At 35.6% G+C, this 14,675-nt stretch overlaps 1 protein-coding gene across 1 annotated transcript in view; it reads right to left on the bottom strand.

Annotated features, from left to right (window-relative positions):
* LOC145256339 (UDP-glucuronosyltransferase 2A3-like) overlaps positions 1-9,873 on the bottom strand; it is an 11,081-nt gene extending 1,208 nt beyond the window's left edge. Inside the window, exons 1-2 of the mRNA XM_080115117.1 lie at positions 9,518-9,873; positions 1-2,070 (exon numbers count right to left, since the gene is read on the bottom strand). The exon at positions 1-2,070 is cut by the window's left edge and continues 1,208 nt beyond it. Of these exons, the coding sequence (XP_079971243.1) occupies positions 529-2,070; positions 9,518-9,526 (1,551 nt within the window). The 5' untranslated portion in view covers positions 9,527-9,873 and the 3' untranslated portion in view covers positions 1-528. The remainder of the gene's footprint in view (positions 2,071-9,517) is intronic.
* Positions 9,874-14,675: the final 4,802 nt, after the last annotated feature.

Genomic DNA, 14,675 nt, shown 5'->3' with positions numbered 1-14,675 from the left:
CGGTAAAAAAATTAATTAATTTAAATAAAAAAATAAAATAAATTAAATATATTATAAATATAAATCAACATTAAATAACAGTTTTAATTGTCCGTCCTTATGCTTTTATTTGTTCTTTGTTTTATTGCGATAGCTTTCTTGTATTTCGAATTTTCAATGACTTCTTCAATGTTTTTAATCGATTCCTCAACTGTATATTTGTACATGTCCGTTGTTATTCCATAACCTTTGACCTGTATTCAATGACCATTAAAAACTGATCGGCAAACACAGGGAATCCTATCATAGGAATAGCACGATATAGACTTCTTAACAACGGGACCCTTCGACATTTGCGGTCTTCGCCAAACAGGTGACCTTTTCGCGAACAGGTATTATGTGATCACACGGAACCCAAAAACGGCCAAAGTCGATGAGGTCAGAAAGAAAAGAGAAGGGATACACATTCATAACAATTAACTTCTTAAATAAACTCAATCTCCATCGGAAAAAAAGTTTGCTGCCTGTAATCAGATCTCTGAGTTGTTTTTATTCGATCTTTGTTTTATATCTTCTACAAACAAATCGGAAACATTTTCTTAAAATAAAAAAGTTAATATACAAACAAATAAAGACAGCCGTCAAAATAACAGCCCAAATGTCCAACATTAAAAACTGATACAACGGCATATCTTGACAGGCCGATCTTAAATGGGCGCCACCATATTGGATAATTTTGTCAATATGGCGGGCTGCCCTCTCAGCCGGACGTTCTTTCTGAGAGCGAAATATCTTGCTCATCTTTGCGATAGCTTTCTTGTATTTCGAATTTTCAATGACTTCTTCAATGTTTTTGATCAATTCGTCTACAGTATAATTGTATATATCCATTGTTATTCCATAATCTTTGACATGCATGCGATAACCATTAAAAGGCTGGTCAGCAAACACAGGAAACCCAATCATAGGAACCGCATGATAAAGGCTTTCGTATTGACCGCTGTTTCCACAATGAGTAATAAAGAGTTTTGTGTTTGGATGACCAAGAAGATCGTTTTGGGGCAGCCATTTTGTAAGGAGGACATTTTGTTGGGAATATGAAGAATTTGAATGTTTCCAGACGACATCGTATTTAATCTTGCTAAAAGCTTCCGCCATCTTGTTCACGTGATTTCCGTGCCAGTTGACCAGGGTTCCGGGAGACACAACAATTACTCCATGTTTCGAAGCTTGTACAAAATCTAAAATATCTCCTTGCAAAGATTCAGCTGGACCTGTTGCGATTCCCTCAATGTATTCGATATTTGGTAATGCTGACCTCGGATAATCAAGAAAGACATCGTAATCGATAATAAATAGTTCAGCGCTTCGTAATAGACTCTCAAAATCGATATCTGGTCGTCCAGGTGCGTATTCCTTGACATTTCGACCAGGTGTACCTAATGGGGGTAGAATATATTCCATTAGCATAAGTAAAGAGTTTGAAAATCTTCGAGTAAATGACATTCGGTCTGAGTTTACCAAAGTCTTATGTGGAAATATGTGTATAGCCCACGGAGTGCGATGTATGTTCACCTGGTTCTGTGCTCCCATCAAGACAAACGGGATGCCAAGCTTGTAAGCGAAAATCGACATAAAGTTTCCGGGAAACACCTCGTCAATGACAGCCAAGGAAGCATTCACCGATTCGATTCGTTCGTAGAGCTCTTTGTCGAATAAGAAATCATCGCAGATGCGATGCAGAGAGTTCCTGGTTTCCACCCAGGAAGCATTCGGGTTCATAGAAAACAATTCCAGGGCCAGATTCTCAAATACGGATATTTCCGGATATTCTTCGACGTCGAGGAACTGAACCCCTTCTCCTAGTTTCATGGTTTTCTTGAACTTCTCAGCGACCATCACGTGGCTGGTGTGACCATATTTGGTGAGTTGATGTGCCAGACTTACCATGGGTTTTATGTGCCCGTAATAGGGCATGGACAAAAATAGAATGTTGTCAGTGAAGACTGGATCAATGGTTAATAGAACCAAACCGAGAGTGATGAATAAATTAGTGTTTATCATCGTTGTAGCAGCAAGATGGCGTCGGACCTGAAACATAAGTGTGTTTAATTACTCACATGTGTGTTAGTAATTTGATAAGTTACAATGAAATACTTACTAATAACACCCACCACCTTCCTGAAAATGTGTAAGGATTAGTGATGGGACGATTGCAATATTTTCCCGATTCCGATACAATTGCCAATTCCGATTCTTTCAAATAATTAGTTATAGAGTTGTTGTTCTCAATTCTTTTTTATTTTCGAATTACTGCATATATATTCGCAAACGTAAAAATAAACTGGTGGGGGAGGTGTAATTTAAATTTTTTTAAATATATAGTTTAAATATAGTTTGAATATAGTTTGAATATAGTTTAAATATAGTTTGAATATAGTTTAAATATAGTTTGAATATAGTTTAAATATAGTTCAAATATAGTTTAAATATAGTTTGAATATAGTTTGAATATAGTTTAAATATAGTTTAAATATAGTTGGAATATAGTTTAAATATAGTTTGAATATAGTTTGAATATAGTTTAAATATAGTTTGAATATAGTTTAAATATAGTTTAAATATAGTTTGAATATAGTTTAAATATAGTTTGAATATAGTTTAAATATAGTTTAAATATAGTTTAAATATAGTTTGAATATAGTTTAAATATAGTTTAAATATAGTTTGAATATAGTTTAAATATAGTTTGAATATAGTTTAAATATAGTATAAATATAGTTTGAATATAGTTTAAATATAGTTTAAATATAGTATAAATATAGTTTAAATATAGTTTAAATATAGTTTGAATATAGTTTAAATATAGTTTGAATATAGTTTAAATATAGTATAAATATAGTTTAAATATAATTTAAATATAGTTTAAATATAGTTTTAATATAGTTTAAATATAGTTTAAATATAGTTTGAAATTATTAGCGGAAGATATATTTATGATTTTATCATTAGTACCAGCAATTGAAAATTATGTTTAAAAAAAGAATTTAAAAAAATCGCTTTTGGACTCGGAAAATAGGTACAAATTTTTTCCGATTGCGATATTCCAGAAAGTTCCAATATTTTTGATTCCCGATTCCGATCGATCGTCCCATCACTAGTAAGAATGAAGTTTGTGACATTAATAGCCACCATTTCTTTTTAATAATATATTTAATTTTAGTTGCGTTTTATTAGTGACCTCATTAGTTCACTTCTTAATTTAATATATGTTTTTTAATTCAACTTTGCCTCTAGTCGCATTTTTATTAGTATTATCATTTTATTATTATACAAGCAGGCTGCCCGGCATTGCCCGGTTGTAAACTATGCTTAAATAAGATATTTTGATTAGTGCAGATTTCGTATTTATTATTATATATATTGGATCCTATATATAGTAATGATTTAAAAAGTAAAAAAAAAAAAAAAATGACTCGTGTGCCACCACCGAGAATCGAAACCAAAACGTTCAGTTTATGATTTACTTTTTCCTTTGACATGAATGCCTGAGCTATGAAGACCTGTTTGCTGTGAAGCTAAAAATTAAAACATTAACCAATAGCTATTATGTTATGCATGCATATTCGTAATGCCGTCGTTCGACCTTCACCTGGCAAATTCCATTTTTTTTAAAATTTAAATGAACACGCAAGCGAGCCATTATCCAATATGGCGATTACCGATACAGGACGTCAGAGTTTTACATTAAATAAAGTAGTGACTGAGCCTCAACGAAGTTATTTGCTTCTCACTCCTTTTCCTTCTCTTTCCCTCTCTCTCCCTCTCGCTCTCTCTAAATATGCTTAGAGGGAGAGAGAGAGAAAGTGAGAGAGAGAGAGAGACAGACAGACAGAGACAATGAGAGAGACAGAGACAGAGATAGTCAGATCAAGAGACAGAGTGACAGTTATATCAGTCGAACACCGTACCAAAATGAGAGAGAGAGAGAGAGAGAGAGAGAGAGAGAGAGAGAGAGAGAGAGAGAGAGAGAGAGTCACACTGGCCCGGGCAAGGAGCCCAACCAGATAAATAGATAGATAGATAGATAGATAGCGCTTACTAGTCTGTTTTTTATTTTATTAAAGCTGCATTTTATTATGAAGTGTTAGCATCGATCTTATATTTTCTATTACATCGAAAAGAAATTACTTTTTTTCATTAAACTTTTTACTGGTCTAATCTGTGGGGTTAATTTAGTATTTTTCTTTATATTTAAAAACAAAACGATTTTTGATTCATTTTTATTCATATTCTCGGCTTTGTATTTACAGGATGGAGCAGAAATGAAAAGGATGTTTTTGAAATTGTTATTACAGTTGGACAAAATCATGGAACCACGCTGTTGGAAAGGTGGTGGGCGGAAACGGTCTTGCATCAACAAATTTTTTTTTCTCTCAAGTGTCTCGCAGACATACCTGGGACCATGTCAGAAAGATTTGTATCTTTCTGAAAACATGAAAACAACATTTTGGTAATTTTTCAATTTAAAACACCTATTAATTAATGCAAAATTCACAAGGTGTTTCCATTATTTTGTCCAACACTTGCAATAGCAATTTCAAAAACACGTGTTATTTCTGCTTCACCCAGTATATAATATAATAGTATGTAATAGCATATATATATATATATATATATATATATATATATATATATATATATATATATATTTATATATATATATATATATATATATATATATATAAATATATATAATATATATGTATATGTATATACTATATATTTATATAATATATATGTATATAATATTCTGATTATTATTTCCTTAGTTAGTCCGTACGTTACACTTTGAAAGGCAAAATACAATTTTTGAAGCCAAACTATTTCAAAAAGACAAAATTCACTAAATTTGGCTTTAAAAAAGGCGCAATCTGGCAACCCTGGACAAGAATATAAGAGTGACCTCTTTTTTGCTGTAGCCTCGTTTTCGAATATAATAATAATAATAATAATAATAATAATAATAATAATAATAATAATAATAATAATATATGATCCTTGTTGTAATAGTGTGAGAAAGGAATTTGTAGTAATTTAAATGTGAATTGGTTCTACAACAAAGAAAAAAGTTAGCGAAACATTAAATAAAATGGGAACATTCAAAAGGAACAAGGCAAAAACAGAAGAATGTTGTCCACCAAGACAATGTTATACTGTGTCAATGTGTGTATTAAATTAATTCTAATACAAAGCAGAGTAATCTCCCTTTAATCTAGCCTCGTTTTCGATTACATATATTTTTTGCTTGTTTCTTCCTTAGTTAGTCCATACATTATGCTTTGAAAAAGGCCAGATACAATTTTTGATGGCCAAACTGCTTCAAAAAAAAAAGGCCAAATGTGTGAAATTTAATCACTGAACTGTGGCTAGAGTAATAATAAAAATTAACAGGACTCATGGAGATTTCACGGAATGAGAAATATATTTAATTAACAAATGTTTTGAAAGCTTAAATTTTTCTGGATTGCACAAAAAATTAGTTTTTTTTGACAGAAAGCTGAATAACACACAGCAAATATGAGTTTATTAACATTTCTATGAAAATAGTGTCCATTATATTTTAAATATGTAATTGGTCCAAATGAGATAAATGAATAAGCACTAATAAATACTCATAAAGTAATATTGTGCTACATAGTTCAATACAAATAACAAAATAACATTTTAAGAGACAATCTTTAATTTCGTCCTTCAGTTCAGCACCTTTTAGCAGACAATGTTTTTCCCCTGTTTCTTTCGAATGTTTCCATTTTTATATAATGTTTTGCTGATCTGTTTGTTCGGCGATTAAATTAGTATGTGTTTCTTTCTCACACCATTACAACAATGATCATATATTATGATAATAATGATATTCAAAAACGAAGCTACATCAAAGGAAGTAATGAATATAAGTACATCCGTGTCTTGCCTCCTGTAATATTGGGATTGGCTGACTAAGCCATAAATACCAGCTAGTAGAAACATTTGGGAGAGACGTTGAAAGATACACAAGCCTCATACTAAGACCTCTTTTTGCTGTAGCCTCGTTTTTGTTTTGACTACAGTATTCGTCCATATTTCAACATATCAGATTTATTACTTGACTGAAGCTAGGTCGCTCAGCTACTTCAAACCATCTATATTCCTTTTCCGGGATCATATTATTCTTGTCCAAGGTTGCCAGATTAGCTCTTTTAAAGCCAAATTTCACACATTTGGGTTTTTTTTTAAGCAGTTTTGCCTTCCAAAATTGTATCTGGCCTTTTTCAAAGCCTAACGTATGGACTAACTAAGGAAGAAACAAGCAAAAAATATGTAATTGAAAACGAGGCTAAATTAAAGGGAGATTACTCTGCTTTGTATTAGAATTAATTTACCTATTTACTATGCCTCCCCACGGGACAGAGTTAGACACCAGGGTCGTTTTTTAACGTGGAGAAAAGGTACAAAAATAAAAATTGTCTCAGTCGTGAAGGATTTCTCCTCCACCGAAAGAGAACAAGAAAATGAAGTGCAACATCTGAAGAACAGATACTACACTTTGATCTTGACCAAAAGGCCAGAAAGCTGATATTATTAGAATTAATTTAATATGCTCTATTATAAGGATTCTGATTTTTAATTCAACATTTTTAATAGTCAAATTTTTATTTTGGCCTTAATACAAAGTCTAGAACTTAATTTAATATTTTCATTGTGTAACTAGCGATGTAAAAATTTTATTATTTATACAGTTATCCATAGCTTTTCAGTATGATTAGATTAGCATTTATCCCAAACCAAGAATCGAACGTAAAACCATCTAGTTGATAGTCAGTAGATCGATCTCTAAACTATGGGATCGGCGGTCGTAAACCATATCTCGAATGTCTTTATATAAAGATTGACCGCCACTTTTAAAGTGCTCCATTTGTTTGTTTGCAAAGAGCTTTACATCACGCTAAGTAGCAGACGATATAATTAAACAAAAGTGCTCTACCCCAAAGGGAGAGTCACATAATCATCTACAGACAGACTGTTTCGCTGTATCACAGCTCTTCAATGTGGTTAGACTAGGACCCATCTCAAGTCAGGAATTAAACCAACAACCATCTAGTTGATAGTTAGTAGTTCTACTCCTGACCACACGATGGGGGAATAAAAGACATTCTGGTTTCTAGCAACCTTTTCAGTGAAGGAGTGGAATATATATATATATATTGGGTCAAATTTTGGATAATAATTATTCCAGATAAGAAAGTGTTGATAATGTTTTCTTCTTTCATTATAATTAAAGGACAGTAACAAAGATCCCCCCCCCCAAAAAAAAGAAAGAAGAAATAGAAAGACTGATAGTTTGGGAATTTTTCACATCTTATGCTTTCATAAATAAAAAAAAAAAAAAACATGTATTATTTTATTGTTCTAGTTTTATAAGAATTAGTTTCAATTAATATTTTAATGATCAAATGATATTGTGATATTTACATGTGCAATGATTTATAACTCTATGGGTTATATGGCAAATTAGAACTCTTAATTAATTGTGGTTTCTGATTTACGGGTGTTTGAACTGATCTAAAATGGAACACGTACATCAAATCCGTTTCCAAGGTCGCTTGAAAAATAGTAGGATCCTTCTATCGATCCAGTAGATATCTACCTGCCGATGCAATTCTCTACCTATATAAGAGCCAGGTAAGTCCAAGGATGGAGTATTGTTGTCACATCTGGGCAGGAGCTGCTAGGAAGACTATCCTGCCTCTCACAGAAGAGACGTTGTGTGCCTGTCTCTGTTTTGTCGTTATTTTCATGGCAAGTGCTCGTCTGAGCTTCAATCTATGGTCTCCCTCACCAAACTTTCACGACGAGAAAGACTCGTCTTGCTGAAAACACTATCAATAATTTCCCTCACTCTTTATCTGTGCCTAAACCTAAACGTAAATTCCATGAACAAAGCTTCTTTCTCCGAACTCCACACCTGTGGAACTCTCTTCCGTTTACCTGCTTTCCAGTTGACTACAATACGGCCATCTTCAAGTCCAACATAAACAAGTTCTTGATGAGCCGTCCTCCTTAAGTAATACAATTTACCAAGTTTACACTTCTAATGATTACTATGACATTGTCCTTTTGACCACTGTACACTGTTTAACCCTTATCCTTGAGTAGCTTCTGGTCCTTGATAAGTGGTGATTCTCTTGTAAAAAAAAGTGAAATGGAGTCTGTTGAGTAATACGCCACATGAAAAAAAAACTATGATAAAAATGCCCCGTCATATGACTTTGTAAAACACTGGCATCGGGAATTCAAATATGTCCGGAAGTCCGTGGAACACACCTCTCAGATTTGGTCGCACTCCCTTTTGTCATTGATGAGATATCTGTCAGTCAAGTTGGGGTTGCCATTTTGGAAGATCGACGCATGACTATTCGCCAAATAGCCAAAGAGGTCAAGGGTCTGGGGAATCTATCATTCATGACCATTTGCATATGCATAAGGTGTTTGCCAGTAAGATTCCCAGGTTGCTGACATTTTCCCAGAAAAGAGAAGTCAAAGCTTTTGGAAAGATTGATTACACAGGATGAAACATGGACCTATTACTATGATCCAGAGACCAAACTGAGTTAATGCAATGGAAGCATTTAAACTCACCACCTCCGAATAAGAAAAGGGTGCAGCCTTCCGTTGCAAGATCATTCTTACAGTCTTCTGGAACCATATTTCCTGGCAAAGAGTACCACAATTACAAGAGCCTATTATGGTTTACTTTTGAGGAAATTAAGAAGTGCTATCAAAATTATGAGGCGGGGCAAGTTCAACAAACGTATCCTCAACGTCTTAGTCCACAACGTGCTAGTCATCTGATCAGAAGCATTCCCTCATTCCCTCCTACTCTCCTGACCTTGCGCCCTCTGACTTCCACTTCTCCCCAGTCGTAAAGTTGTTTTTTGAAAAAGAAGCGTTTCTCAGATGATGCAGCCTTGATTTCTGAAGTCATGCCGTGGTTGAAAAACTAACCCGGACAGTCTATAGAATTACATTAGACAATTGGAGAATTACGTAACTCTAGGTGGTCTTTATGGAGAGAAAGACTAATAACTGTGGCAAGTTAAGTTGCTCTACTGCTATGAGAAATGGATCAGGGGCATTACTTACTGAACGCTCCCTGTAAACTTATCTTTAACAATGCTATTAAAACAAAACAAAAGAAAAACAATAGTATTTTTTTTCTATTATTTCATCCCAAAACAAGACGCGGTACCACTTGGACGTAAGGAGACACTATTTGGAACCAAATATCCTATGGAGGGAGTTGAGTGGCGAGATATTTGTTTACAGTACACTTGAACTTCTGCACGTCAGTACAGTCAGAGAAGCAAGGATCTTCGGGGGGGAGGGAACAGTATTTTTTAAAACGTGCAAGGAAAAAAGTAAAAGTGCAAATAATTCCGGGCAACGCCGAGAAAGTACAGTTATGTATTTACGTGGTTACAGTAATAAAATCACTTACTTCAAGCATCGACGTGTTCTAAGTTGTCACTCCGGGTTGTGATTTATCTTTTTCGCTTGAAGGGATAAGAATTTTTAATGTTTTTTTTTTACTTCTTTTTTCGATTTCAGGAATGTGGAAAGTAAGTTGGGCACTGCATTATGTAAACACAATGAAATTATTTGATAGTCGTGCTGTTCAAATTTTATGTACGATAACCAACTCTTTTGAAGCACTGTGCAATTTGAAAACGTTGAAAATGCGTCGCATGTGCGAGTGAAGAAGGCCTTATGGTTACGGAATAATGTACATGTGTGCATGTGTGTGCGCACCTGCGTGTGATTATTAGAGAAAAGAAAAGAGCGTTCGTAGGTAAGTAGTTAGACACACACACACACACACACACACACACACACACACACACACACACACACACACACACACACACATATATATATATAAACAGAGACAGAAACAGAAAGCGCGCTAAAGACAGAGAAAGAGAGAGGGTGGAAGAGATTTTGTGTGTGCGTGTCTGTGTTTAAATAGATAGATAGATAGATAGATAGATGATAGATAGATAGATAGATAGATAGATAGATAGATAGATAGAAAGAGGGGCGGGGGATAGATTGTGTGTGTGTGTTTAGGTAGATAAAGAAGAAACAAGACAATAAAAACAGAAAGGCGTGGTAAGTGTTTGAGAGAGAGAGAGAGAGAGAGAGAGAGAGAGAGAGAGAGAGAGAGAGAGAGAGAGAGAGAGAGAGAGAGATATTATTACTTCTAAATTCAGAGCTGCTTATCTCTTGACAAACGTTTTTAATTTTTATTGTTTATTTATTTACTATTGTTTAACATTGTTTATTTACCTGCAAAATAAGGTACGAAGTAATAAGAATCTATCGACATCAAATTGTACGCCAAATAAGTGCAAAATTTACCATGATTATCCCCCGCTTCCGCTGACACTCTTTCAGACGATCCGTCATAACTTCTCCCCAAAAGAGAAGCTAAATCCTGGGCAGACGGCATCTTAAAATCAACCGGAACAATACCAGGTGAGACTTGCTTGTCTGCCAGATATTTGCAATACTTGTGCGCAATGGTCTTTCTTCAAAAAAGAGCTACTTACTGATGGGCGGGCATGGGCAAACGCATGGCGCATAAAAGGGGGATATAACAGACACGACAGGAAAACAAATGAACACATGTCTAAAAAAAATGGCAGAAACACTAGAGGATGACCTTCGATCTGTAGTGGAATGGGGACAAAAATGGATGGTCACTGCTGCCAAGACTAAACTTGTTTCCTTCAATAATTACAAGAACCCTTCTCTACCACCAATAGCAGTGGCTAAAGACTCTTTATTTGAAAGCACATCTTTTAAACTCCCCGGCCTAACGTTCACAGTAAAACATGAGTTGGAACAATTACATTGAGAGCATTACTTGGACCGCTGCGAAGAATGTAGGTTTTCTCTACCGTGCTAGAAAGCTACTAACGCCAGAAAGTATCCTGTACCTCTATAAGGCCATCATTCGCCCATGTATGGAGTATTGTTGTCATATTTGGGCTGGTGCATCTGCTACTAGTCTCTCGCTCCTAGACAAGGTTCAAAAGAGAGTCACCAACCTGATAGGTGCTGAACTGTCATCTAAGCTTCAGCCTCTGTCCCATCGACGAAATGTTGGATCTCTCTGCCTGTTCTACAAGTACTTTAACGGTGAATGCTCTGACGAACTGCAAGCACTTGTACCCCCTCGACGTAAATACTCCCGACAAACTTGACAAGCAGCTAAATTCCACCCCTTCACAGTAGAAATCCATAGATGTAAGAGAGCCTTCTACTCCAGTAGTTTCTTCCCCAGAACTGCTAGACTTTGGAATTCCCTTCCGGATCACTGCTTCCCCAACTGTACTGACATGCAGAAGTTCAAGTGTAACGTGAACCGACATCTTGCTGCCAAACTCCCTACATAGTACCCCTTTAGCTTATATCCCTGATAGTAGCCCTCGACATCAAAGTGGCAATGTGCCTTCTTTAGGGTGAAAATGTAATTAAAAAAAAATTTTTTTCAATTATTTTCATAATCCTTATTCTTGATGAGCTGGGTTTTCCCCACATTAAAAACCAATCTTGTCTCTAATTATGTCCTATTGGAGAGGGAAGTTCATAGAGAGAGGCGTTAAATGAAGAAGTCACTAACATTTGTCCGGCTTTTGGACTAGGTATGAAAATGTAGCAACTATGTCGTCTTTGGTTAAAATCGAGAAGAAATCATTCTAGACTGAGGCATTATTTTTATTTTTGCCCTCAAAACAGTGCCCCTTTTACGGTAGTACGATTTTTTTTTTCACATTAAAAACAGATCTTATCTCCATCTTTGCTGTCTGTTACAAAAAGATGGATATTTAATTGTTCACCACAAAGCCATGTGTAACTTTGTCTGGGAACCAACACGTTGTCAGCCTCAGTCGCAAAGGAGACAAAGAATAGGAAAGAACTTTAACTCGCTTTTTAGTTTGTGGTACATCGACATTTATTTTCTTCATTGGTATGGTCGTGACGTCACCCACATCTCAAACGTGATCCCGAATGTTATTCCCGTCTCTAACGTGATGCTCTTTTTAAAGTCTTTATTTTCCCGGTGATTTGCATTTGTATGCGCGCTTCCATGCTATGTTACACGTTGGTGGATGATTTTTGTTTTTACAACATTAAATTTTTCTCTCGAAAATAATCACTGTAAATATAGTCTTGCATTAATCGGGTATAGAAGTGTGCACATGTGCACGTGAGTATGCGTGTGTGTGTGTATGTTTATGTATGTCTATGCATGTATGTATGACACTATGGGTGTTATGAATGCATGCAGCGAGGTGCATATTGCGGTGATAGGGGATGTTTGACCGGACAGGATAGAGGAAGAGAGGGCAGAAGAAGTGGTATTGATGTCCGATTGAGACAAAACAGAAATGTCTATGAGATTTTGTCAGAAAGAGAAAAAACAAATAATAATTGTTTTTTTCTCATTGTCGTTATATATCTGTTAACATAAAAGGTTGTTTTTAGGACCTCTGTTGAGAGGTATGAAGAGATCCAGAGATCCTTAGCTGATTAAGGCTGACGACTTAGAATGGGGATCAAGGGTAAGGGTCGCCGCCAAGCATTGTTCGACCTGGAATGACTAATCACTCCTAATTTGATAATAAGTAAAAACCTCAATACAAATTAATAGGAGAGGTGGAGAAAAGTGGTTGGATTTTTAGAAAAAGGAATTCTAAAAAGTGTAGAGTCGTAGCCAGCAAACTGAACGGCTGCACTGGTCAAGCGCTCCCGATTTGGGAGCCCTCAGGGCCTGATGTTATGATGTTAACTAACCTGTGTTAATGGGAAATCTGTGACTTTACTGGTCTAGTCTTACATCATTTCACTGCTATAGTCAGTCACCTCAATTTAGACAGTAGCTGTTATGAAGTAATGAAATTAATAAATAGTTTGTTATTGTTATAAACCGGAGTTCTGTTTGTTTGTGGTGAGGACTCTTCATTTTGCAGCAAGCCGCAAGGACCAGCGGAGTGATTGATGCACCCGGAGACTACCTACACAGGGTAGGAGACGATTCAATTGAGAGGCAAAGCGCCCCACCGTGAAAACACAGTGGGTGAAGACGATCAACAGGCCAACTTGTGACAGGACAATGTACAATTGAAAGAACACTTGTCATATCGGGTGGAATCCGAGGAGGTTAAGGAGACCCGGTGTGGTTGGTGCAGTATTGGTCCCGTTATATGTGTATGTGTTTGCTTGTGTATGTGTCTAGGAGATAAGGTTACCTAGGATTCAGCTAAAAAATTCAGGTATTTTGTTTGGAGTTGCACTGTTATGTAACTAGGCGTTGGCTGAAGAGAAAGAAACTAATGTATGTGTTTATGAGAGAGAGAGAGAGAGAGAGGGATAGAGGGAGGGAAAGAAAGGAATAGAGAAGGTAAGAGCGAAAGAGGGAGAGTGGTAAACAAAGAGAGAGAGAAGAAGAAGAAAAAGAAAATAGTAATAAAGAGAGAAAGGAAGACAAAGAGAAAGGAAGACAAAGAGAAAGAAAGAGAGAGGAGGTTTTAAAGAAAAACTATTCGTATTTACGTTTTTTTTACGCTTGTTCACTCCATATATATATATTGTCACTTGGACAAAAGGAACTATTATTTGGGACCATTCTACAGGGTCTATGTCAGGAGATGAGCGAAATGTTTGTTCACATTACATTTAAACTTCTGTAGGTTAGTACAGCCAGGAAAGCAAGAATCAGGGATGGAATTTCAAAGTCTAACTATTCAGGAAAAGAAACTATTAGAGTAGAAGGCTTTTCGGCATCTGGGAACCTCAACAATGAAGAGGTGAGATTTTGTTGCTAGACGAGTTTGTCAAGGGGGTAGTGCAAAGTACAAGATAATCAGAGCACATTCCATTAAAATACTTTTAAAACAGACACAGTGATGCGGCGATGGGACAGAGGTTGAAGCTTGGTTGATAGTGTGGGATCTTTTAGATTATTTATCGTTTTTAAAGTGGGTAAATCCAGCAGCCCCAAGTCCTGACAAAGTGCAGTAGATGGGAGCAATAACCAGTAAAAAAAAAAAAAAAAATATGGCTGCCAGAATCCCACAAATTGTGAAATCCCTGTGCATGCAGAATGTTCATAAAAAGGGAATATGTCACAAACTGAGAGAGAGAGAGAGAGAGAGAGAGAGAGAGAGAGAGAGAGAGAGAGAGTACATGTAGCGTTTTAAGAATATAAAAAAGTAAAATACTTTTAAAAATAATAAAACTAATATATTTTAGCGCTAAGTAAAACAACCTTACACTCCCCCATCCCTTCTAACCATTTTAGCATGTCTGGTTATCATACACGGATTTGGAGTTTATATTCATAACATCCTGCCCATGACTATGGGATCTGAACTAGAACAAGACAACCAGGCCTTCATGTGCCTTTGACTAATTTTACAACATAGCATTAGCTGCTTATATTTTCTCTACCGTTCTCCTTCGACACGTCTCTGACAGTATAGATGTAACACTATCCCTAGACACTAGTACATGTATTTGACGACTTTAATGTCCAGGACAGTAATTGATTTTTTCTTTTCTAGTTACACAGACAAAGCTGATAGCAACAC

This window comes from Euprymna scolopes, chromosome 32 (assembly GCF_053919585.1).
Source record: "Euprymna scolopes isolate OS-2025 chromosome 32, ASM5391958v1, whole genome shotgun sequence".
In the NCBI taxonomy this organism is placed as follows: Eukaryota; Metazoa; Mollusca; class Cephalopoda; order Sepiida; family Sepiolidae; genus Euprymna; species Euprymna scolopes.
Note: the sequence above shows the minus strand (reverse complement) of the source record. Positions and strands in the feature narration are given on the sequence as shown.